At 50.1% G+C, this 22,115-nt stretch overlaps 9 protein-coding genes and 2 non-coding genes across 11 annotated transcripts; 3 read left to right on the top strand and 8 right to left on the bottom strand.

Annotated features, from left to right (window-relative positions):
* Positions 1–1,436: 1,436 nt before the first annotated feature.
* Positions 1,437–2,239, bottom strand: DEU56DRAFT_491858 (uncharacterized protein). Its single transcript, XM_041346479.1, has one exon. The coding sequence runs from the start codon at positions 2,051–2,053 to the stop codon at positions 1,640–1,642; it is 414 nt and encodes a 137-aa protein (XP_041206055.1). The 5' UTR covers positions 2,054–2,239; the 3' UTR covers positions 1,437–1,639.
* Positions 2,227–3,831, top strand: DEU56DRAFT_872461 (SYF2-domain-containing protein; the record flags this gene model as incomplete). Its single annotated transcript, XM_041355784.1, has 7 exons — positions 2,227–2,303; positions 2,783–2,861; positions 2,908–3,157; positions 3,208–3,380; positions 3,436–3,560; positions 3,613–3,709; positions 3,763–3,831. 7 exons carry the CDS (start codon positions 2,227–2,229, stop codon positions 3,829–3,831), a joined length of 870 nt encoding a protein of 289 aa, XP_041206054.1.
* Positions 3,832–4,151: 320 nt separating this feature from the next.
* Positions 4,152–5,000, top strand: DEU56DRAFT_915054 (uncharacterized protein; the record flags this gene model as incomplete). The annotated part of the gene is made up of 3 exons (XM_041357693.1): positions 4,152–4,156; positions 4,203–4,307; positions 4,358–5,000. 3 exons carry the CDS (start codon positions 4,152–4,154, stop codon positions 4,998–5,000), a joined length of 753 nt encoding a protein of 250 aa, XP_041206053.1.
* Positions 5,001–5,137: 137 nt separating this feature from the next.
* On the top strand, positions 5,138–8,007 carry DEU56DRAFT_816705 (WD40-repeat-containing domain protein). The gene is made up of 10 exons (XM_041353871.1): positions 5,138–5,433; positions 5,486–6,063; positions 6,109–6,232; positions 6,282–6,389; positions 6,440–6,495; positions 6,548–6,997; positions 7,049–7,343; positions 7,397–7,506; positions 7,559–7,675; positions 7,731–8,007. The coding sequence occupies exons 1-10, from the start codon at positions 5,265–5,267 to the stop codon at positions 7,866–7,868; spliced, it is 2,145 nt and encodes a 714-aa protein (XP_041206052.1). The 5' UTR covers positions 5,138–5,264; the 3' UTR covers positions 7,869–8,007.
* Positions 7,985–10,141, bottom strand: DEU56DRAFT_816700 (uncharacterized protein). Its single transcript, XM_041353870.1, has 8 exons — positions 9,873–10,141; positions 9,505–9,605; positions 9,426–9,444; positions 9,202–9,371; positions 9,126–9,146; positions 8,627–9,076; positions 8,501–8,578; positions 7,985–8,451 (listed from the first exon to the last, which is right to left on the bottom strand). Exons 1-8 carry the CDS (start codon positions 10,107–10,109, stop codon positions 8,289–8,291), a joined length of 1,239 nt encoding a protein of 412 aa, XP_041206051.1. The 5' UTR covers positions 10,110–10,141; the 3' UTR covers positions 7,985–8,288.
* A 62-nt stretch (positions 10,142–10,203) lies between these two features.
* Positions 10,204–12,822, bottom strand: DEU56DRAFT_816698 (carbohydrate-binding module family 43 protein/Glycoside hydrolase family 72 protein). The gene is made up of 7 exons (XM_041353869.1): positions 12,693–12,822; positions 12,169–12,643; positions 11,884–12,085; positions 11,617–11,832; positions 11,408–11,557; positions 10,742–11,352; positions 10,204–10,686 (listed from the first exon to the last, which is right to left on the bottom strand). Exons 2-7 carry the CDS (start codon positions 12,326–12,328, stop codon positions 10,346–10,348), a joined length of 1,680 nt encoding a protein of 559 aa, XP_041206050.1. The 5' UTR covers positions 12,329–12,643; positions 12,693–12,822; the 3' UTR covers positions 10,204–10,345.
* Positions 12,823–14,762: 1,940 nt separating this feature from the next.
* Positions 14,763–16,094, bottom strand: DEU56DRAFT_710870 (uncharacterized protein; the record flags this gene model as incomplete). The annotated part of the gene is made up of 2 exons (XM_041347492.1): positions 14,763–15,360; positions 15,400–16,094. Coding segments are annotated over 2 exons (1,293 nt in total), but the record flags the coding sequence as incomplete, so codon positions are not given.
* Positions 16,095–18,520: 2,426 nt separating this feature from the next.
* Positions 18,521–19,954, bottom strand: DEU56DRAFT_491624 (P-loop containing nucleoside triphosphate hydrolase protein). The gene is made up of 2 exons (XM_041346477.1): positions 19,510–19,954; positions 18,521–19,458 (listed from the first exon to the last, which is right to left on the bottom strand). The coding sequence occupies exons 1-2, from the start codon at positions 19,696–19,698 to the stop codon at positions 18,790–18,792; spliced, it is 858 nt and encodes a 285-aa protein (XP_041206048.1). The 5' UTR covers positions 19,699–19,954; the 3' UTR covers positions 18,521–18,789.
* Positions 19,955–20,427: 473 nt separating this feature from the next.
* On the bottom strand, positions 20,428–20,999 carry DEU56DRAFT_816683 (uncharacterized protein). The gene has a single exon (XM_041353868.1). The coding sequence runs from the start codon at positions 20,977–20,979 to the stop codon at positions 20,680–20,682; it is 300 nt and encodes a 99-aa protein (XP_041206047.1). The 5' UTR covers positions 20,980–20,999; the 3' UTR covers positions 20,428–20,679.
* Positions 21,000–21,497: 498 nt separating this feature from the next.
* On the bottom strand, positions 21,498–21,586 carry DEU56DRAFT_t84. The gene has a single exon. It is a non-coding gene; the product is annotated as a tRNA-Lys (tRNA).
* A 397-nt stretch (positions 21,587–21,983) lies between these two features.
* On the bottom strand, positions 21,984–22,067 carry DEU56DRAFT_t83. Its single transcript has one exon. It is a non-coding gene; the product is annotated as a tRNA-Lys (tRNA).
* Positions 22,068–22,115: the final 48 nt, after the last annotated feature.

Below are 22,115 nucleotides of genomic sequence, written 5' to 3'. Positions count from 1 at the left end.
TTATTGCTATTTGGCCCCAATTCAATATAGACTCCGAGCTGTACAGACGTTTGACAGAGCCGACTACCATCGCTAGGCAGCATCGCTGCGATCTTATCCTTCCGTTGTCGAACAAGATCGATCATGATCTGTATGCCCTTCAACACGCTTTCATCAGCACCTGTGCCATCGATAAAAGTCGAGTATGTGCTAAGTCTATGAGAGAAAGGGAATACAAAGGAGCTTGGTGTTCCTCCTCCTCTTCCTCTTCCCTTCGCCAGGTATAGACTCTAGAACAATTTGTCTGTTTTCATATATCTCGACCTCCACTTCACAATCACCGTCGTGCCAGTTTCTGAAGGCTGCGAAGTGCCTTTGAGACACGCTCCCAGTCTCCCTCGTGCACTATGAGAATACTCCCGTTTACCCTGCGTATCTCGATGTTGATTATTGCGGTTTTCAATTCTTCTAGGTCAGCTTCGAGTGCGGTGAGAACGCGGTGGAGAAGTATAGAAGGAAGACCAGGATACGACTCTGACTCTGATATCTCGATAGGGTTCGGCGGTGCTGACTCGGATGAGACAGGAAAGAACATCTCAATTCCCTCAGGAAGCTGCTCCTTCTCGATCGATCCCCCGTACGACCTGGGTATCAAGATAGGTTAAGGAGAGTCGTTGCTATACACCTGCACCGTTTTTAACAAATTTGAAACATGTAATCTGTGAGCAGATACCTGAAATCCCGTGAGGTGAACGCCTGTTCAATTCCTCGCTAGTAAAATTATGAGCTGCCTCGATCATGCGCGCTTGCTTTTCGGGAGGCGCGTCCTCATCATAAAGGATAGTGATAGTCCCAGGTATCGCATTTAGATTACAAGGCTTCACAAATCCACACGCCAGATTTTCAAGGACGGGGTGCTGTGCAGGATCAGATAAGAAAGACCGAACGCACCGTGTCACAGCAGATCGGATCAACATATCTTTATCCTTGCCATGTACTGGAACTACTTCCACGTTTTCATCGCCTCCTCCATTTTAATCTTTGAGTTGCCCCTCGACTTCAGCACTCCAAGGAACTTTGGAGTCCACTCTCTAAGTTTCGATAGTTCATCGTGATCGCCAGCAGCGGCAATCCATTGATATTTCGTGAGCGAGAACAGGCTTGAGCAGGAGGGATCTGTCTTCTGTCGTCTCAAGTTTCAACGCCCGCGTGGCCGCCTACTTGAGCTGCAAGAGGGTGTGGCTGCTAGCGTCGGCAAGAGCGGAGAATTGGACATGGATGTTATAACAGACATAGGATCCTGGATGATGTCACGCTTGGCACTGTGTGCATACGAAACGTACGAAACATGAATGAACGGTAATAAGTGTATCTATTGAAAGGGCTACGCCACTCCAACTCATGTAGTGCGAGCATCAATAAGCCAGGCTAGTCTCGAGCCTGATCGGCAATCCACGGAAATGAATAACTCATTGATTGCTCTATCGACTTCGAACTGACATTGCTAGTATCACTAAGTAAGATATGTCTGGTGCACAATGTTCTTTTCGCGTACACGTACACACTGCTGAATTGTGCAAGGATGATAGTGGAATAAGCAGATTCATTGGCAATAACAATCAACAGGATCGCATCTACAGCGTACAAGTTTTTTCCGTTTTTAGGGGCTACTCCATCGGTCACGCACTGGGTTCAGCATCCTCAAGAGGGGGTGGGCCATCATCATCTGAGTCAGAGTCAGCAGGCTCGTCTTCTGCGCCTGATGGGCCGGCACCAGCAGCTCCGCCCATGGAAGCCATAAGCTAATAATTGTTATGATCAACACGATGTAGATGTTGTGAGAAGTGACCCACCTTGCTGAAGTCCATGCCGCCCATGTCACCCATGCCTCCCATACCGCCCATGCCACCCATACCTCCCATGCCACCCATGCCGCCCATACCTCCCATGCCACCCATACCGCCCATTCCACCCATGTCGCCCATGCCACCCATGCCGCCCATACCGCCCATGCCACCCATATCACCCCCGAAATCCTCATCCAAAGCTTGGGCGCCGTCTTGCTCGTCTTCATCGGCCCATTTGCTGAAATCAGTCTTGACAAACGGCAGTTTCACCTTTTCCTTCGTTAGTCGTGGCCAGTACTCAATCTTGAGGGCCTTCTTCCGCAACACCACCGTGAAAGAACGCGAGCTCAATTTGCTTTGAGACGCCTAAAACACGATCAGTGGCGCGTACCTGGATATTATGATAAAGAAACATACGTCTGGATCTACTTCATCAAATAGCGGGAGTGAGAACGCATATGCTCTCTTGTCGCTGATGTCGGTAGATAGTGTTGGAACAACAGATCCAGAGAGTTAATAGAGCGCTGACTTACGTTTTTGACTCTGCTTTGAAAGAAATCTCGGTAGGTGTCAGTTCATATTGGAGACTTTTCTCGTCAATGTCTGGCACGTTCACGGTTAACCACACGATGTTCTGGCGCGCGATCGCGGAGGGGATGATCAGCACAGGAATGATTGATGATGAAAGTCAAGGCACACCTTGTCGGCGACGGAATCACTGCTGCGTTGAGCCCATAGAACTTCAGGATGAGTTGACATCGCGTGTTGGATGATTGTGAAATTGAGAAAGAGATTATAGAGTCGCCTTCGAATAACGGAGAAAGACGAAGAAACACCTAGTTTTTCTCAAGTACGCGAAGCTAGATCGGCAAACGCAGCCACACAAGGTCACGTGAACTAGTCGCCTTCACCGAAACCATCATTCGACCAGCTTAAGCCTAACAAATGGACGGCAGCGAAGAGAAGGCAGTTGAGGAAGTCACGATGACAATGGATGAAAGGAAAGCAAAAATAGAGCAGCTGAGAGCCAAGATGGTGCGTAGCCCTGTCTGCCTCGTACTCCTTACTCACTCTACCATAGCGTTCATCTACGAAAGCCAACCGCGCTTCCCTCATTGAGGAGTCTGCTAGAGCAAAGATGACTGTGAGGGATGCTGCGCGGCTAGAACGTCAGCGGAAACTTGCAGAGATGTTGCGCACGCAAGCTGAAGCCGAGGACCGGGGGGAGGATGTGGAACGGCAGAAGAATTGGGAATGGACGATAGAAGAGAATGACAATTGGGAAAAGAAGAAGGCGAGGAAAGCACGGAGAGCAGACTACGAGTTTCACGGTGCGTGGTTTCTGCTCTTCCTTGCATGATGTTACTCAAGTCTTTTATAGATGATGCTCACGCAGCTCGGCGGCGCTACAAGAAGGACCTTGACTTGATTAAACCGGACCTTGCTGCCTACAGCCGACAGAAAGAGGTCGTGCTGGGGCTGGCACCTGGGTCGCTTTCCAAGCCTGGGAGCAGCTCATCTGCTCTCACAACATTTGATCCTTCAGGCGGACAGGTCAATGCAATCGACCCTTTCGCTCTATCGTATCTCTGACCGCGCATGTTTTTAGGTTGTATCCGCTGAACAACGGATGGCCGCAGAGAGCTTCTACCGAGATGCCAATACTCTGCTGTATGCTGACAATAAACCCACTGAAGATGCCATTGACAGAGTGGTTGGCAAGATCAACAGAGAGTATGTTGCTGCACTGCTCTGTTTCCCTTGCAGTACTGACATTACGCCGCAGCATCGACAAGAAGGGCAAATTCTCCCGCAAGAGACTCAACGAGGATGAAGGCGACATCACCTATATCAATGAGCGGAATCGGGTGTTTAACAAAAAGGTTTGTCATTGTGCATGTGCATGTTCGTGAGAATTTGAGCTGACGAGTAACAGATTGCGCGATACTACGATAAATATACCTCAGAGATTCGGGCCAGTTTCGAGCGGGGAACAGCATTTTAATTGCCGCTTCTTGTTGCAGTCGCGTCTTGAAGGAACGACTGTCTTCCTCAGGCTTCTTTTGAAGTCTCACTACGGGAGACTATTGCCTCAAAGCACACTCATCTACTCCCTGTAACATTAATTTATGATCTTGTATTGATGCACTACACTAGACATTTGGATCTGGAGCAAACGGCGGTTAAAGCAGCAGTAGATTAACATTGCAGATCATCGCGTAAGCGGCGTAACTAGTATTAAGAGAGGGTGACACGTACTTCTTGTGACGGATGTGTTCGTCACCAGTCACACATTCGCCACTTGATCCTTGTACAACATCATTCATGTGGTGAGTTACTGAAGCAAAGGAAGGATGCATTACTGATGATTTACAGGTGCACAAGGTGGTTCCTGCCGCTGTTACTTTTGCCTCTCCCAACTGCTCAACCATTTTTTTTGGTGCTCTTCCTATTTTCGTTAGCCCTGCACGCGAAACCATGGTGAGGTGCAATGTTATGAGTTCGTCGAGGTGATACTGACATATCCATAGCTTCTACTGTATTGTACTTCTCGGAGCTCTCTTTCTGTCATCATGTTATTGGCAGTCATTCCCTTTGGAGACGCGTCTGTCAGTTCCATGGTCCCCCGATATCAACACCTTTTATGACGCATTAAATGCATCCTTACCACTCAATTTCGACCGACACGAATACACTCCACCCATAATTCGCGTTAATGACAGATGCTGGTGCGATTTTGCCTCGGGAATTTTCGAGGCATACGATACGCAGAAATGGGAGAGGGAAAGTGTGGAGAAACTGGCTGCAGATATGGTGCAGCAGATGAAAGATCTTACAGAGAAGCCCACCGGAGCAGAGGAGCTGCCAAGCACTGAAGAAGAAACACTTTTACCCGAGGAGACTGATTTCTTGGCAAATCATACCGCACACGTCATACCCACCCAGAAGTCCACATTATCAGCGCTTCGTTCAATGTTTGGCAAAACAGAAACTCGAGGCTCACCATCCGCCACAGATGCGGAACCCGCAACGACGACGACGGCAACGTTAGTTCCCCCTCCCAAGCCATCTCCAACGTCGGAGTCGCCGTCCCCTCGTCGACCACTTCGACCACTTGAATATGACCTTAATCCATACGGATTTGATCTCATTCTCGATTTTCATTGGTCTTGAGGTCGACAGGAAAAGTAGTGTATGAAGCATGCTCCACGACACACGCTTGTATCAATATTTTAATTATAGACTACAAGCACTACTTCTGTTGTATACTATATGTTTCTGGTGCAGACTTGCAAACGCTGTCGAGCGTGTGAAATTCGAGCTGGGTGTCGCGGCAGAGACATTCAGAACCAGAAGGCTTGCAAATTGTTCTCCTTCGCATAAGTATCTTCAGCTCACTAAGTTCCCTTCTTTCGCTTTCGTGCGGAATGCGACTAGATGTCCTCAAAGTTTAAGGGAAAGTCTGCAGCTGACCGGCCAGACATTACCCGTGCATCGTTGGACCCGGAACCGTCCACATTCCACAGCAAGATGGACTTGGTTTCTAAAACCCTCTTCGCGCCGTTCAATAACAAGAAGAAAGACTCCTCGCGCATTCTTACAGACTGTGAGCAATACGCGTTGTCGTCAGTCTCAATTATTTAATATCTTCTTTCTAGTGGCCCCGGTAATAATGACTCCCCGTATGATGAACGCAACGGCAACAGTGTCCTCACGTTCGCGAGGTTCTCTTGGTGTCTCAGCTCCTGGAGGATCCCGGTTGGACTTTGCAACCCTCGGACGCGCCCCAATGCGGCTGACCTTGGGAAACCGCCGCATCACGTCGCGAGACCTCCAGATCGTCGAGGCGACAGACGAGCTCTTGGACGCTGATATCCCAGAAGCGGAGGGTGTTGCGTCTGACGTGAGCTTACTCCGAGGGTTCAATGCAACAGTTCCTAGTTCGGAGAAAAACCGGACACGGCGCAAACAGATGCGGAATGTCGAGACTCCAAGGATTGGGTTGAAAAAGTTAGGAATGAGTGCGAGAGGGATGATGATGGAAGATGAAGAGGAGAGAAGTGTCGCAAGTGAAGAAGATGTGGTTGTGGTTTCACGTCTTGATGAGCGAGGGAAACGAAAGGGGAAGAGACGAGGCAGGGAGAGCCTTAGTGCAGCAAAGGCACTTGGTAAGGACGAACTCAGACGACAAACCCAAGAGATACTACTTGACAAGGAGAATCTTCATGTTCGACGGGTACGTTCCTCTGTCTCACACCCGGACTTTTCTGACATAGTGCAGAGTCTAATTAACAGTGAAATTGCGGAAATAAACAACAAAATCAAAGCGCTGGACTCAATACGTGAGAGGCTGGAACAAGACCTCCTAAAATTGCACGAGGATGAGTTGGAATTGGATGATGAGCGTAAGTGTCAATTGAATGATGCATACGAACTTCGCTGACTTGCGTACAGTCGGGGGCGTGCAGGAACGAATAGAATTCGAGGAATCTGCGTTCCGCCAGAATGACTCAACCAAAACTGCACCGGCACCTCATATTGCTCCTTCACGGCGGCGGAAAGGTAATTTGTCACGAAGCTGGCTGTTGCATATGTTTACCAGTGTCTTGAAGGACCCGTTTTCCTACCGTCAGAACATGACGAACTCCCGCCAGGAGTAGCATTCATGGTGAGTTCAGCATCCAATCTTATCCTTTGATATCCCGCCCAACTGGTTGTAGACCTTAGAAAGTCACCTCACACCAATAACCGCCCTCGACTTCTCAGAGCCTTATGGAACGCTCGTGAGCGCATCGCAAGAAGACTCCCAGCCACGACTTTGGGATTTGATGACAGGATCTGAAATCGGACGATTGCGTGGGCATCGCGGTGCCGTCAAATGTATACAAGTCGAGGATAACCTTTGTTTGACTGGCGCAGAGGATGGCAGCGTGCGCCTATGGGACCTTCGACTGGTAGACGAAGACGACTGGGAGAGAGATGGTCTTACAGATGTTGCAGAGGAAGATGAGGGCACCACTTACGATGGGGAACTTATCGAAAAGCCAAATGGAATTCGGTCAAGTGAACCGAGTGAAGCAGGGACGGCTGACCAAACTGGACCGTGCATCAGGTTATTTGAAGGGCACAGTAAGGCTGTTACCGCGCTTTACTTTGAGGATGAGTGTTTGGTAAATCTTTCATTCGTTCTCCAGCTCCATGTTGTCTCACTGCGCATACAGGTCACTGGTGCTTCAGACAAGACACTTCGTCAATGGGACCTCGCAACTGGACAGTGTGTGATGACAATGGACATCCTATGGGCCATCTCCCATTCACAGCCCACTATACCAGGCAATGGCATACCAAATCATCTTTTCCCAAGTTCCGTGGCCTCTGCGGGGCACTTCGCTGTTCCTACTCCGCCTTCCGCAGACGGCAGTTGGGACATGTACGAAGATTTCGTGGGTGGGGTCCAGTTCTGGGGTTATGGGCTCGTGAGCGGTAGTGGGGATGGGGCAGTACGAATGTGGGACAGTAAGTTGTCCTGGTCCCTTCTGCCGCATTTGACGTGAAATTTATACCCTCAGTGCGGACGGGACAGGCTCACCGAACGTTAATGGGGCATACCGGTCCAGTAACCTGCCTTCAGTTCGATGAGATGCACATTGCCAGCGGCAGTCTCGACAAGTCAATTCGGGTATGCACGTTGATTTTCATGGCTATCGACGTTCTCTGAAGTGTCTCGTAAGATATGGGATGTCAGGACGGGCGGCACATTCGAAACCCTCAAGTACGACTATGCTGTGACTGCGCTGCAGTTTGACACCCGCAAAGTTATCGCTGCTACTGGCGAAAATGGCGTGAAGGTGGGTTTCTCGGCTGTTGTGAGTACTGCTGAATACTAATTCTCTGTGTCCGCAGATCTACAATCGCACGAGTATGCAACATTCGTCTCTTTCCACGAACGGCCATACGCAGCCTGTCGAGCGCCTACGATACATGGACCGGTACCTCGTATCGGGTGGACGTGACGCTGCGGTAAAGATATGGACTCTATGAAGCCTCGATTGGGGAGGTCTTAAAGACCTTCGACTGTCGAGAATGATGCCGTCAATTAGAATCTATATATACCTCAATTAGTGCACAGTTCCATAACTTATCGCAAGCACACTCAAATAGCATACACAGTTTTGCACACATCACCAAGTTTCATTCGCGGCTCGACTTCAGGCTTGCCAGATACAAGGTAAGGTGCGCTTCTAGTCTTGTAGCCACAGGGATAAAAAATCAATAGCGGAGCAACGATGAGCATCACTATTAGAATCCAAGTCGAAATGAGTTCATGGAGTAGTAAATGGCGAATGGCAAAAGGAAAACAAGAAAGAAAGCTACATGTAAGCATATAAAAGATATACAAAGCAAGACATGATATAGATGATTTTCAACGGCAGATGAAGCTGCCGAACAAAAATATATATATTAGGCTCTCCTATAGCCCATTTCTGGGGCGTCACGGCGAGGGGGATAGTCTCTGACACGCTTGTCGTCCCTCGGAGGAGCAGACCTGTCGCCAGAATATCCATTGGCGCCAGGATAGGCGTCGTAATGCGCAGAGCGGGGTGGAGGGCTCATTGAGCGGCGACTACTGGTTCATGAGCATGTATTAGAACATCATATGACAAAGGACTCGCCGATAACGGGGCTGCTCGGGAGAACGAGGGTAGTCCATTGGGCGAAGGGGTGGTGTAAGTGGCCTAGGAATGTAATCCCTTGGAGACAGTGAGACTTCGACCACAATATAAGAAGTCGGGCCATACCGAGGTGGTCTATCGTAATCATCACGGCGAGGAGGGGGACCAGGAGGTGTCCTAGGCCTGGAATTCGGTGCAGGGTACCTATCATCTGGTGGAGGACGCCTTTCATATCGGTCAAAGTCCCTTGGTGGAGGATAACCTCTCGGTGGCGCATCCCTATCATGCGGGCGTTCATACCGGGCAGGAGGTGGCGGCGGAGGTCCCCTCATCCTGTAATCATCATAATCGCGGGGGCGTGGAGGAGGCCCCGTTGGATAATCTCTATGATCCCTTATAGGTGAGGGGGGACGCCGGAAATCTCTGCCAGGAGGCGGCGGCGGCGGATAATCATAATACCTAGTGTCCTGTGGAGGGGGGTATCGCGCCGGGGGACCAAAGTCTCTAGGAGGTAAGTAGTCCCTAGGCGGTAATCGCTCAATTAATCCCGCTTCGTGAGAAGAACCCCTAGGACGTCTGATAAAGAGTTAGTGACTTCAACAGCAGTATTGATATAAAAACTCGCGATTGTAAACGAGGGCATTCCCTATTAGTGAAATAGATCTGTTAGCAACAAACGGCCGTGATCATCAACTACGTACCTGGCCCAATGGCCAGTTTCACCACATCTGAAGCAAGCGCCGGGATCGTCAGAACGTCTGGTAGCACGTCCGCGACCGTGGGAGAGCTCCACACGTATTTTGTTGCCCATAAAGTACCCTTCATTGTATTTGGCAACGCTTTCTTCAGCAGCCTCGCGGGTGTCAAATTCCTGTCACGAGCCTCCATGAGGTCACTCATGTGACTAGAGGCAGTGGCAACTTACGACAAAACCATAACCTATTCTATTTAACAGATCTTAAATAAATACCAACTCCCCAAGCAAGCAAAAATGAAGAACGTACTTTAACTCGATGTGGACGATCCTTCCAATCTTTCCAAAACAACTTTGAAGGTCCTCTTGGCGTGTATGGTCTGGTAAACCGCCAATGTATACTTTGTTCGGCTGTGCAGCACAATGTGTTCAACATGAGGCCAGACAATGAAGCGAATCAGAACAGCGAGAAGACAAGGGCAAGACCAGCGAACAGAGGAATTCGCACGCAAAATTTCGACGTGAGCGTTTAGCGACCAGGGACAGATGTAGCAAGTCGCCTAGTCGCAGAACCAACTAATCGCCCAGTATCATAGTCAGGAGACAAGATCATTGCGCAGGCGGTAGAGATCCAAGCTAGCAGAGGATTTCAACAAGAATAATAGGAGACCTAAGCACCTTGGATATCTTTTCGCGACCGGAGTCGGTTTTGCTGCCAGAGACGCCGTTGTCACCGCTGGAGGTACGTTTATGACCAGAGCCGCTTGCCATTTGCCCGGAAGTCGTTTCGTCTGCTGCCAGAGGCGCGTCGTCGACAAGGGGGTCAGCACTGGACATAGGGCCCATGTTATCTGGGTCTTCACCGAAGCCCCATTTGTCATTGGCGTCTTGCGCTGCTAGCGGTGATGCAGCCATCTTGGAGGTATTGGTGCAAAAATATTCTGAGGAATATGGGATCAACAGAGCATGTCATAAACAAACAAACTTTGCCACACTCAGACCAAACATGTTCAAATATGCTGCAGCTGGGTACGGCGAAGGAATGTGTTTCAGAATGTAAATCTACAATATTAGTGTGTGTAGTATACCAATGGATATACGGTACTCCAGAAAAATCATCCATAAATACGAAAGTCCATCACATCATTAGCTCAAGCTATGGTCCAGAGTCCACTAGCGATACCAGCTGCAACAAGGACTCCCATGCCCATTAGGGTCCTGGCATCAGCGAGAACAACTGATGCGGCGTTAGATGAACCACTTCCGCTACCCGAACTCGAAGTTGTCACAGTGGCACTCGGGGCATCCGCAGGGAGAGTGGGGACGGATGCGCCCGTAGCACTCGCGAGACAGGACGTTGCCGCGGCATTGGCAGCGCTGGCGCTGGATGGTGCCTTGCTGTTGACGGTTCCGTTCCCACCGAAGCTACACGATTGAGCGTTGGCCCCGTTTGCTATGTAGTACTCGCTCATCACATAGGACAACATTATGGCTATGAGAAAGAATCAGAGCTTGCGCAGTGCAACATTCTCACATCATGAACTTACTGGGGTCGCACTCAGATACCGCACCGTATGTTCCTGTTGTCCCGTCGGAAGAAATTGCGGCGCACGTTCCACCGGCCTGCCCGATAAGGCTGCACGCGTAATTTAGCAACGATCCAACGATTGCCGTGTAGTTGCTGGTCGTAGGAGTGAACTGGCAGCTGAGATTATTTTCGAGACACTGGCAAGCAGCAAAGTTGGGCGTGGGGGGAAGAGTGTTGGAGGCAAGCCAAGTTGAGTTCTGCTGAGGGCACGAGGGGTAGCTGGTAGTGCCCGCAGCGCTCTGCGAAGGCGAATTAGGTGGCGACGCAGCGGCATACTGAGTTTGTAGGTTGGTGAAATCGCTGCTTGGAGTGACAGTGCTTCCATCAGTTGAGATCGTAACCATACCGAACTGTCCCTGAACACTCGTAGCTGGGAAGTAGGAGAATGCGACACCACCGGACCAAACGGGAGACATCTGCGAGCTAAAAAGCGCTCCGACTTCTGTCCACAGACGAGGGGGAGAAGTAATGCACCCGTATTCACTGAAGTAGGCTGCAACATTGTAACCTGCAAAGTTGCCCTCTGTGCCGGCATAAGAAGCCTCGAAGGTTGAGTTTCCACACCATTCACTGCAGGACCACATGTCAATGACCAGTAAATGAGAAGCCGACGATTCAAACTGACTAGTTGTTCAACCCGAATAGATCGATGGCAGCTGCACCGGAGTTTGAACCAGAAGGATCACAGGACAAGTAGTTGGCCAGAGGATCAAGCCATGTAGCATCTCCATCGATGGACGCGTACCCAACGAGCGCGCTAGACTTGATAGAATTACTTGGAGGAAGGATATTTAGCCCCATAGGAGCCGATCTACAAATTCGGTTTTGGCTTACAGGTATGCTTTCACATCACGAGCAGCAGCCTTGACGAAGGTAGCGGCAGCGGTACCGTTAGGTTGAATGATTACTTCGTTTCCAACATTGTAAGCCAAAACATTGTTAAATTTTGAGAAGACATTGATAGTCTCGATGTATAAATCAAGTAGATTGGTGGTCCAGGTCGGCGCGTTCCGGTCCATCGAACCATTCCCGGGTAGAGAAAGATCGATGCTTAGATAATATCAGTGGTCTAGGTAAACTGAGTGCTTCATGGGTACTCACATGGTATAAATACCAGCGTTACTGAACGTTTGCATGCAAGAGTCATGGTTCAGCGATGAGTTAACGCTATAAGCACGGATGGTATTGACACCAAGCTGCTGCAGGTAAGGAAGATCACGGGTGCATGCAGTGCCGTCGGCCAAGGGATCGATGAAAGTGGATGGTTCGAGAAAGGGATTGCTTGCGCTCGCGACCACAGCACCTGCACCCCGTTGTGAGCATTTATAACATGGCATTTGACGGTAGTAAACATCAAGTCGACTTGATGTTTACCAATGTCCTTACCTTGCTCCTGGTAGGCTACACCTTTGATATAAAACCTGTTTCCGTCCGCAGTATAGAGGTATCTTCCATTGCGAGTGACTGTCTGAATAGCGGCGTCAACGCCAGTCAAAAAAGAACCTGCCAAAGCAAGGCCAGCTGCGAAGCGTGAACTCGCTCGCATGATATCTCACTCAGAGATTTTGGAAACGGGATGAAGAAGTGAAGTAGATGGCTGTGAATGCCGTGACTGGTTTTAAAGGAGGGAACGTGTGGTTGTCGTGGTATGTACTGCAAGTTTAATTTTGACTGGCGGGGTAAACTTGTTGACCTGGGAAGACACGGAAGATGTTTTGTTGTTCTGGATTAGTCATACCCACATTTGGACGGTGGATTCGCAGAGACCCTGAGGCCTGAGCATCATTGCACTGATCGATTCAAATATTCAGACAGGCCTGGAGCTGTTCGTCATGCACACGTCACAGAGTGCAACGTTGAGTGAGCATGCACACCTGCTCGGATCCAGACCTGTGGCTTACACCAACAGGCAATTTTTGACGTCGTCGAATGATCACTATCATCAAGTCGGCCGGGAAACCTGCACTGGTATGAGCCTATCAATCATTGAGAAACTGTTTGGCAACCTGTACCTGAAGGTTGAGAGATACGCGTACCTCGCCTCTGATGAATTTTGATCTTACATGATCTACGGCTACCAATGTGGCCACTGTCGTTCGGCGTCCTTCTTACAAGTTCGAATGACCGCCAGAAATCGTTGAATATTTATGGTGGAATCAGAGGATTATATATATATGTGGGTGTATGAATGTTATAAATACTTCAGTAACAAATAGACCAACAGGCCATGAAAAGAGAGCGTTGCATCAAATCGACAGCTCAGCCTCGTGAGATGACCCTGGATTTTGAAGGAGATATTCCTGGAACAGCTCAGCGCTGAGTCCCGGGAATCGTTGAAATACACACACCTTTGCAAGTTTCTGCCCTTCGGACAGAACAACAAGGTAAGACGGCAAACCCGTCAAGCACCACTGCCTTTCGAGCCATGACAGGAGATGACGATTCCAGAAAGACTTGAATAGTTGGTTGAGTTTATTGTCCCATGGATGCGGTGCTCGCGAGAGATGGAAGGCCCAGTTTTGACATGCGTAATTGAGAGCGTCGGAAGCTGACCGACTTCGTCCCCGTGCTTCATTTGCGAAACTGGCAAATGCCCTCATAGCGTGGATGATCTCCACGTCTGGCGTAAGCTGTGCTGCAGAGGTGGAACAAACTTGGTGTCTTAATGCGAGGAACGCCGGAAACATCAAGAAATCTGGCAAGTTCTTGAAATGCTGGATGACCTGAAAGGCTGGCAGTAAATGCATTTCCGAGTCGATAATGTACTCGCTGATTGAGTTCGATGTGCTCGAGAACTCTTCCATCATCACCCAGATGGATGCCGCAGGAGTCGACCGCCATCCTTGACCATGAGGCGTCTGCAGCCAGTCTCGTCCACTGCTAGTCTGGAGCCAGTTTCTCCCACAGTGGGTCTGGAGCCAGTCTCGGCCAGTCTGGGTTTGCAGCCACTTTTTACCAGCCTCGGTCTGCAGCCAATCTCGCCCTCTCATGCTCTGCAACCAGTCTCGTCCACTCCTTGTCTGCAACCAGTCACACCCGCCTCTTGTCTGCAACCAGTCCCGGCCTCCCCTGATTTGAAGCCAGTCCCTTCCCCCTTCAGTGTGCAGCCAATCTTGTCCGCCACGTGTTTCCAGCCAGTTTGCGCCGCGCGAAGTCCGCAGCCAATTTCGTCCACTCTGTGTGTGCAGCCAGTCTGGCGCAGTTGGTGTCTGGAGCCAGTCTCGACCGCTACTGGTCTGGAGCCAGTTTCGCCCGCTCTGAGTCTGGAGCCAGTCTCGTCCGCCCTGGGTCTGTAGCCACTCTCGTCCACTCTGAGTCTGCAGCCAGTACCGCCCACCCTGATTCTGCAACCAGTCTCGCCCACTCCTTGTTCGCAGCCAATTTTGTCCACTCCTCGTTTGCAACCAGTCCCGCCCGCCCCTTGTCTGCAACCAGCTTCGCACACGTGGAGTCCGAAGCCATTCTCGCCCACCCTGGGTCTGCAGCCAGCCTCGCCCGCTCCTAGTCTGCATCCAATCTCGTCCACTCCTAGTCTGCAACCAGTCTCGCCCGCTTCGCATTTGCAACCATTCTCGCCCGCTACTGGCATGTAACCAGTTTCGTCCACCCGAGCTCTGCAACCAGTCTCGTCCACCACTGGTCTGCAGCCACTCCCGCCCATTCCGAATCTGCAGCCAGTCTCGGCCGCCCAGGGTCTGTAACCAGTCTTCCCCGCCATGGGTGTGCAGCCAGTCTCTCCCTCCTGGAGTCTGCAGCCAGGCACGTCCATCCAGGGTCTCGAGCCAGGGTTGTACATCTGGCCTGCGGTGTCCCCGAAGCCATAACATACCGCTAAGAATGTGCAGTGGCTCCGGCGGTTGGACGATGAAGGCTAACGAGTCTTTTAAGCTGTGTGGGTCGTCGGGTTTCATAGCTCGACTGTGCCTCTCTAATTTTGATAGTGCATCGAGCAGGGCCGTGCTTTCAGGAATGTCTGTTATCATCAAGCGGAAAGAGGATTGAGCGAGCAGGGTATGGGGTGGTGTGATATCTTGCACTTGAGTAAGGCCGCAGTTTGAGAGGTCGGAAACATAGTCACGGACGGACGAGTGGTGGATATTCACGGGGAGATTGTTGTCAGTAGGAATATCCATGACAGATCGAAGCTGCGCCAATGTTGTTTCGACATCTCTGCCCGGACCAGGGCCAAGAAGTTTCGAGATTTGTGAAATTGACAGAGGGTCCGCAAGGGCAGCTACGACAGACAGATGCATGTATGCCCGCTTGGGATCAGTACATGTGGAGAGGATATGGTCATATAACTTGTACACCTCTGTTCCTGGCAGTAGGTCGCTCGTTAGCTCGAGCATGAGCTGCAGCCGGTCGCGGGGATCATTGTCCCCATCATCAATGAACTTCATCATTGTAGATGCCACGATGAAACGTCTACCCGCTCGGCTAGCCAGCCGCGCAAGTTGATGCCTCGGCGGCTGCGGGAAATCGGGGTGGCGAGTTTGAAGCTCTCTAAAGGAGTGGTCCAAGAAGATATAGATGTCGTTGTCAACATCTGCGCCGTCAAGCGAGGTGATGGTAGTAATGCTCTTCCCGATAGTTTTCACTGGTATCGTGCATGCCAACGAGAGCACCTCTTCTTTCTCAATGGCTTTACAGATATGCGCTTCCGAGCGACTCGTGAGCAGAATGTGGATGACTGGCAGTTTAGGTTCACGAAGAGCTTCGCTAAGCAGGGAGATGAGGTCGACAATCTCGGTTGCGGATATGCATTCATCAAGGGCATCAACAACAAACACCGAAGGTGGACACTGGCACAGCCTGAAACGAAGCCTCCGGAGAGGTGGGAGGAATAGGCCCTCCATCTGGTCACGAAGAGACTTGTCGGGGTCTAGAAGTGCAGGATTCTCGTGGATAGCTCTGTTTACATCCGCCTGGATGCTGGGAAAATTGCTGGCAAGCTGGTAGACGAGCGTTGCAAAAAAATACCCAGTCGTACAGCGTTTTGTGTGCTTGCGCGAGAAGAAGAATGATCCCAGGAGTCGTTTTTCGTTGCCAGCCACTTGCTCTTTCACTTTTAAACCTTTCATCCTTTCAGCTACACTGAAAGCAACAGCAGACTTTCCGACGCCCGCTGTGCCATGGAGCCAAACGAGCCGACTCTTCTCCTGGTTGTCTAGTAATCCATAGATTTTATCGAGAAGTGTAACCCGGGTCCCTTGCAAACACTTCGGATGGGGCTGGCGTTCGCGGGAGTCAAACTCGGCGCCCTTGACAGCGACCTGTGACAGCTTCTCCCAAGTTCCTTCAAATGATCGAGGATCACCAATAGCTGTTGATGAGGTCAGAGTGCAGGAGGGAATACGAGATGGGAGTACTGACAGTCCTGACTCATTGTCGAAGGTCAACAATCGGATGCGACAAAAATCGTAGGAAACGCGCTAATTGGGTTCGCTTGCGTGGTTAGAAATCGCAAGAACAATGGTTAGGAGGGACAGGGTGCGATGACGTTAACCGAATAATCAGATTCTAAGCTGTAGGCCTGTAACTGGAACGTTGTGGAGTAGACTGTCCAAAGTCACATGAATGTGTCCGAACTGTCATGAACAGTGGGTCACCTGGCGAAATGATTATGCCGTGGAGGGATGGGGTATATGAGTTACTTGAGATCGAATCAATGAATTTTTCAATCAGTTCCTCTGAGACAGCTGCGCTAAGGAAAGCAGTTTGGATGTTGGTGAAATACAGTTGAAGGACGAGCGGGCGCTGCGCTTGTCTGTTTGCAGTAGCCGTTACGGCATTAGCATCAGCTTCAGACTCATCAGTAAGGGTGTGGGCTGTCAAAATATTGACGTGGAGTTCCTCACTTTTCGACCTCAAGACCGCCGCTCTCGTTCACCACACGCATTTGACCCCGGTTCCTTCCCGGTGCATACGTGATGTGTCCGACGTGTATGGGGGGTCCGGCAAAACCGTCAGTTACTGGCAGCCCTCCGAATGGCATGCTCATCATAGCATCTGGAAAGTTGGCATACCTCTTTGGGTACTCGCTGTAGCATGCGTTGGATGGGCAGGGCTTACCGAGTATTTCTATGGCGGCTGGGCTAAGTTTGTGCGGTGAGGACTGTTCTCCGATTACCAACGTGGTCACGGTTTCCCGTACAGCCTGAGGACCACCGTGTGTTTAGTGGTGGGTTATGCCCTCTGTCAACATCGCAGTTCTCCAGGAAACGTTGACATTTGGCCTACATGGTTCGGAGCTCATTGCTATAATCATTCAAAATGAAAGTCAACGGAGATGCGCTACCGTGACAAGCGGGCTTCAAACCGCCACGACTCAGCCCACGTGCATGAAGGCAGTTTCGCTAAGTTGAATTTGCTCGTTCTAAGTTCTTGTCATTTTTCGTCATGAAGCTTGTGCTACGTGAGTCATTTGCGTCTCTCTCTTGATCAAATTTCAACAATATCATCAACGATATAGTAGACTGGATGTTTTACGTTTAGTCTTCACTCGAAATTGCAACGCCTCTTATACGCCTCACGATGTTGGGATGACGGTCATGTTTCTTTCCCAGGTTCGCACTTTCTCTCACAAGCACAGTCCCTACCGCACGTACTCGTGCAGATATATAACTTATCTATAGCGCTGGCTATATTTGCCTGTTTCTTCACTCTCATCGCAACTACACCAACCAACCGCGCGGCCCCCAGCCGGCCACATATGGGCACCTCCGGACGCTCGCTATCCTCGTGAACGAATGGTCGCCTGTGATGTGGCAGGGCCACCCACAAAGCCCTTATTATCATGCTGGTAGGGTAATTGTACGATCAAGAAGATTAATGGTGTTATACAGGGACGAACGATCGTCCGCTGCCAGATGTGAAGATGCGACTGTGTTTATGCCGGTTCCAGTATCGAGTCCCCCGCAACTGTCTCATGCAAAGCCTCCGCTTTTGAGAAAAGACGTTTCTTGATGTACCTTTGCCGACGTATCTGCATAGGAGTTATATCCACAACAGCAGGGCTAGCGCGTTGACGTCGCTCACGGCCATATCATAGGACTCGCGATTTCTCTTGCTACACAAACCAGTACGAAGCTACGTATCTGGATTCATTCATCGTCGCTCCAAGATTCAAATTCCTCAGTCCTCCCCGAGTCAGGTAAAATACAAGCGTTCTCGAAACCCATGCATGCATCCTTCGGCACGATAAGATAAACCGTCTAGCACGAAGACAATGCGTACATGTTGGTCGGACGATGTAGCTTGACGGGACCTGAAGAGACCAACGTACTCTTGCAAGATATCTAGAGTTGCTCGATTACAAATTTCGGTCAAAGATGGGACGAAGTCGTTGAAATCGAACATGTGTATGTGAAGTCCGTTCCTTACCTTGAAGTGTAAGTTGCGGTCACTAGAACATAGGAAATCCAACCAGCCTCCCGAGGACTTTGAATACTTGAACTGATCCAGCGCCATACATTTCACTGTCGTCTGCACAAGAAGCACGTTCAGAATGTAGCCTACATATATCAGATCGACAGGAAAAAGTACTAGTACTGTAAATACGACGGATTCGTCCCCGCTCCCGATGGTATACGTAGTGATCTAAGTTGTCACTGTTTAGATACTAATAGTATACTCGTAAACATAAGTATCCACAACCCCAGCACTCAATCGAAGGACTGAGGAGAGATTATTCCAAAAGAAGAGGGATGGAAAGGATGATGTGGAGATGAATAACGAAAATAAAACGTGGAGGAAAAACCGTGAACGAAAAATAAAGCAATATGTTAGGGGAAGACGTCGTGATAAGATCATAAACCGTCCACTCATAGCCAATATGATATCCACCTGAAAGCTCTAATGGTCTCCCTCATTTCGAATGTAAAAGGAGTGTGATAAGATTCTGTAAGGCCTGCTCCGCCTGTCTTTCCGAAGTCTCCAAAGACGTCCCGCGCCATCGTGCATGATATATCGCTCGACCCACTTATGGGCAGATCTTTTTGCAACCATTTAGTCTTCTGACCATGACGGTGACCGGCACCACGGTCCCGTGGACCAGCTGCCATCGACCGCTGGATCCAGGCAATTGTTCACAACAAGGTTGCGCAGAATGTCGCTCGACTCCGTAATGCGACGGTTGATGCTGTCCGAGTTGTCTGGGGATCCCTGAAGCGTCGTGACGCATGCATAATCTCTAAATTGCATGCCATTGAATTTTCCCTTGTTGAGATCCCACCAGCTTTCCATGTCTCTCTCCAACCTTGTGACGACGACGACGATTGGGATCTTCTGGCAGGCCCCAGAGTAAAAAGTGTTGTAGTTACCTATCATGGCCTTACTGGTAGCTGTATTGCGCACGCAGTACACCAAAAGGTCGATACCGCCCGACGATGAGCCAGGCTTCATGAGCTCACGCAACAAGCTCTTCAACTGTTTTTTGGCTGTCGCCGTCGGCACCCGGGCAATGCCTTTAGGTCCCTCGTCGAGACCCGCGGTATCAATCAGGACGAAGCTCTGGCCGTTAATATCCACTGGGTAGCGTTGAGAATCAAGGGTACATCCCGGTCCATCATTCGATGCCTTCGCGAGCTCTTGTTGCGCAATTGCATTGATGACCGAGCTTTTCCCTATGCCGGTTTCGCCGAATATGACAATATTTCTTGCCCGCGGTGGCGTTTGCTACATTTTATCAATAAGCTGTCTTTGTGGATCAAGAAGCAGAATACATACTACGTCAGTACTCGATGACGCTCGTGAAGTCGATTGAACCACCGCCGGGGCGCGCGGTCGATTTTGTACCTCGGTGAGAGTACCGCCCGCAGCGTGATCGACAAGCTGCGCTTTCAACTTGAGGTATATGCACTGGTTATCGACAGTTGAAAGTGGCACTTTGGAATAGGTATCAGAATATGATGACATCGCTGAAGGTGAGACTCACTAGACTGTTCCCCTTTTGCGAGCAATTGTTCGACAGTCGTCTCCAACTTGCCCACAACCTCATCTTGACGTCCAGACCCATATGAGGCGCGAATTTCGAGGCGGACTGCTTTGGAGTTGCGGGAAAAAATGGACACGAGCCACTTGGAAAATGTTGGAGGGCGTCCATGGATGGTGACGGTCTCGTTCCAAGGAATGCTGCCGTCAACCATTGCCTGCTTGGTGGTGGTGTTACGCTGGCCATAGGGAGTAGAGACATGGACATAATGGCCAGTGGGAGTACGATTAGACGGAACGGGAAGGTTCGTGCCAGCGATGACTGCAGGAATGTAAGAAGTGGGAAATGGAAGGCATGATATACAGCACCATACCTTCCAGTGCTAAAAGACGTCCTCCAGAGAAGCTTAACATGGCTGTTGATCAGATGCTAATGAGGCTGCCTAGCTAAAGGAGCTACAAGGGGTTGGTCAGAGGAAAAGATAACGTAGTGGGCCTGGCGAATTCATGAAGCTTTTATAACGGGGGGACATGCCAAGGCTGGGTGAGCTCATATACAAGTTCGGGTGTGGCAGTGATCGAAGCTGGGTACCACATAATGGGAATACTCTGGTTCCATACTACTAGTAGATTCCGCTACGCCGGTATGTCCATACAACCGTTTGTCAGAAGAGCTGAGCAGTGTCACAAAGTTAACGCTTGCACTGCCTTCGACTATTGAGCGGCATTTGCCAAATGGAGTCCTAGACTCCTTCAGCTCTATGATTTGCCCTTTGATCATCATCATCAACATCAACGACAACGGATGTGTCCTTCATCAATGCATCATCATCAACATCTCTAACTATCTTGTTGATTACAGCTGCAAGAGACGGACACGACGGACGATGGGCTAGATTCTATGAATTTCTATCCCTGAAGATATATATAGCGTGACCTAATTTTCCTGTGCGGTACCCCATTACGTCACTTGTCAATGTCAATCATTAACCCTTCTCCCCATTGGTCTCCCCGACTTTGCAAAGCGGTGCTGTCCCGAATATCATAAATAATACGAGCGTTTCGCTCGCCTGCGCTCGACCGTCTCATCACCTGCAATTGCAATTGCGGTATTAATGCGAGTATTGATGAATCAAACGCTATCATCGGGCGGCGCAGTTCTAGCACCGACAGTGAAAACGGAGACAGGAAGTTGAACTGGGAGGGATCACAACGCAGCATTGTTAATACCACCGAAAGTGAAAATGTGAGAACAAATCTGGCCATTCCCCAGAACCGATTCTTCTCAAGAGCATAGGGGTTTGCATTATAAATGCCAACAATACCGCGGAAGGAGCAGTAGGACGTCATGGAATTGGGAGGACAACGCAGCAGGGCATGAAAGGGGCTCGATTGCAGCGCCAAGCCTGAGCGGAGTACATGCCTGAGAGTGGAACATCAAAGGGGCTCGAGTGGAGCGCGCACATAGAGCCGACGCGAATTGGTTCCGCGGGATCAAACGCTTTGTCCTTACATATGGTAGAAAAATCTGTATATGATGTTGACGCAATCGTATAATCCGATAGACGGGGAGAATAAATATGGTGCTCACGGCATGAATTTCATACTGTTCCAGCAAGGACTTTGACCTGGACGGTGGTGAATAAGGAGGCTAATCTAGCCTAGCCCACACCAAGACTGCCAAGCCAACAATCCGCATTGGCGCGCGGAAGACCAGAAAATCGTAGTCTCCCGTAGTCCACTGGCAGGGTCATTCATGGTAAAAGGAACATAGCAAAAACCATAGCCCACCGCGAGGGTCGAACTCGCAGCCTTCAGATCGCAACACCTAGCAGTAAGAGTCTGACGCTCTATCCGATTGAGCTAGGCGGGCGGTATGAGAGCGGCGCCCATTTCAAATGATTCCTGAGACCGCCACGGAGTGGAAAGCGACCTGGGCTGTGCCAGACTGCCAGTGGTGGTGAGCGCTTGTCTGCAAATTGCAGAACGCTGTCGTGGTAGCAACTAGCAATTATAGCAGTGCAAGCGCATGTCCCCGACTCCCCCTGGTGAATAAGTTGCAGGTTGCTGCAGTACTATCAGTAGCACTGGGATAGTGTTAGCGCCAGATAGGTATTGATGAAAATACTCTCAGCACTACCAGTGCATCTGTTCCAAGAACCTTTCCCGCAAGTCCACGCAGTCAATCGACAAAGACCAGAAAATTTCGAAAATCGTAGTCTCCCCGTATTAGTGAGATAATCACGGGATAAAGAAAAAGCAAAAACTATAGCCCACCGCGAGGGTCGAACTCGCAGCCTTCAGATCGCCTAGTCATAAGAGTCTGACGCTCTATCCGATTGAGCTAGGCGGGCGATATGAGGGCGCTTACTAAAGCCATTAAAAACGCCACCCTCGGCTCA

Source organism: Suillus clintonianus (assembly GCF_016758775.1).
Source record: "Suillus clintonianus strain FC179 chromosome Unknown DEU56scaffold_62, whole genome shotgun sequence".
NCBI classification, from domain to species: domain Eukaryota; kingdom Fungi; phylum Basidiomycota; class Agaricomycetes; order Boletales; family Suillaceae; genus Suillus; species Suillus clintonianus.
The sequence above is the reverse complement of the archived record's forward strand: the minus strand, read 5'-3'. Positions and strand labels throughout refer to the sequence as shown.

Bases quoted from the DNA above. Each gene is read 5' to 3' on its own strand.
- DEU56DRAFT_816683 (XM_041353868.1), bottom strand. From the start codon at position 20,979: ATGGCCAGATTTGTTCTCACATTTTCACTTTCGGTGGTATTAACAATG.
- DEU56DRAFT_816700 (XM_041353870.1), bottom strand. From the start codon at position 10,109: ATGGCTGCATCACCGCTAGCAGCGCAAGACGCCAATGACAAATGGGGC. The intron at 9,077-9,125 runs GCGAGTTTTTAT...ACTCTTTATCAG, and splicing joins GAATGCCCTCGTTTACAATC to ACGTCCTAGGGGTTCTTCTC. The intron at 8,579-8,626 runs GTATGGCCCGAC...ACTGTCTCCAAG, and splicing joins GATTACGATAGACCACCTCG to GGATTACATTCCTAGGCCAC.
- DEU56DRAFT_491624 (XM_041346477.1), bottom strand. From the start codon at position 19,698: ATGTCATCATATTCTGATACCTATTCCAAAGTGCCACTTTCAACTGTC. The intron at 19,459-19,509 runs GTATGTATTCTG...GATAAAATGTAG, and splicing joins CGTCATCGAGTACTGACGTA to CAAACGCCACCGCGGGCAAG.
- DEU56DRAFT_816705 (XM_041353871.1), top strand. From the start codon at position 5,265: ATGTCCTCAAAGTTTAAGGGAAAGTCTGCAGCTGACCGGCCAGACATT. The intron at 6,233-6,281 runs GTAAGTGTCAAT...ACTTGCGTACAG, and splicing joins GTTGGAATTGGATGATGAGC to TCGGGGGCGTGCAGGAACGA. The intron at 7,507-7,558 runs GTATGCACGTTG...GTGTCTCGTAAG, and splicing joins GTCTCGACAAGTCAATTCGG to ATATGGGATGTCAGGACGGG.
- DEU56DRAFT_816698 (XM_041353869.1), bottom strand. From the start codon at position 12,328: ATGCGAGCGAGTTCACGCTTCGCAGCTGGCCTTGCTTTGGCAGGTTCT. The intron at 11,558-11,616 runs GTAAGCCAAAAC...CCTTCCTCCAAG, and splicing joins CGTGATGTGAAAGCATACCT to TAATTCTATCAAGTCTAGCG. The intron at 10,687-10,741 runs GTAAGTTCATGA...TCTTTCTCATAG, and splicing joins GGTATCTGAGTGCGACCCCA to CCATAATGTTGTCCTATGTG.
- DEU56DRAFT_491858 (XM_041346479.1), bottom strand. From the start codon at position 2,053: ATGAAGACGAGCAAGACGGCGCCCAAGCTTTGGATGAGGATTTCGGGG.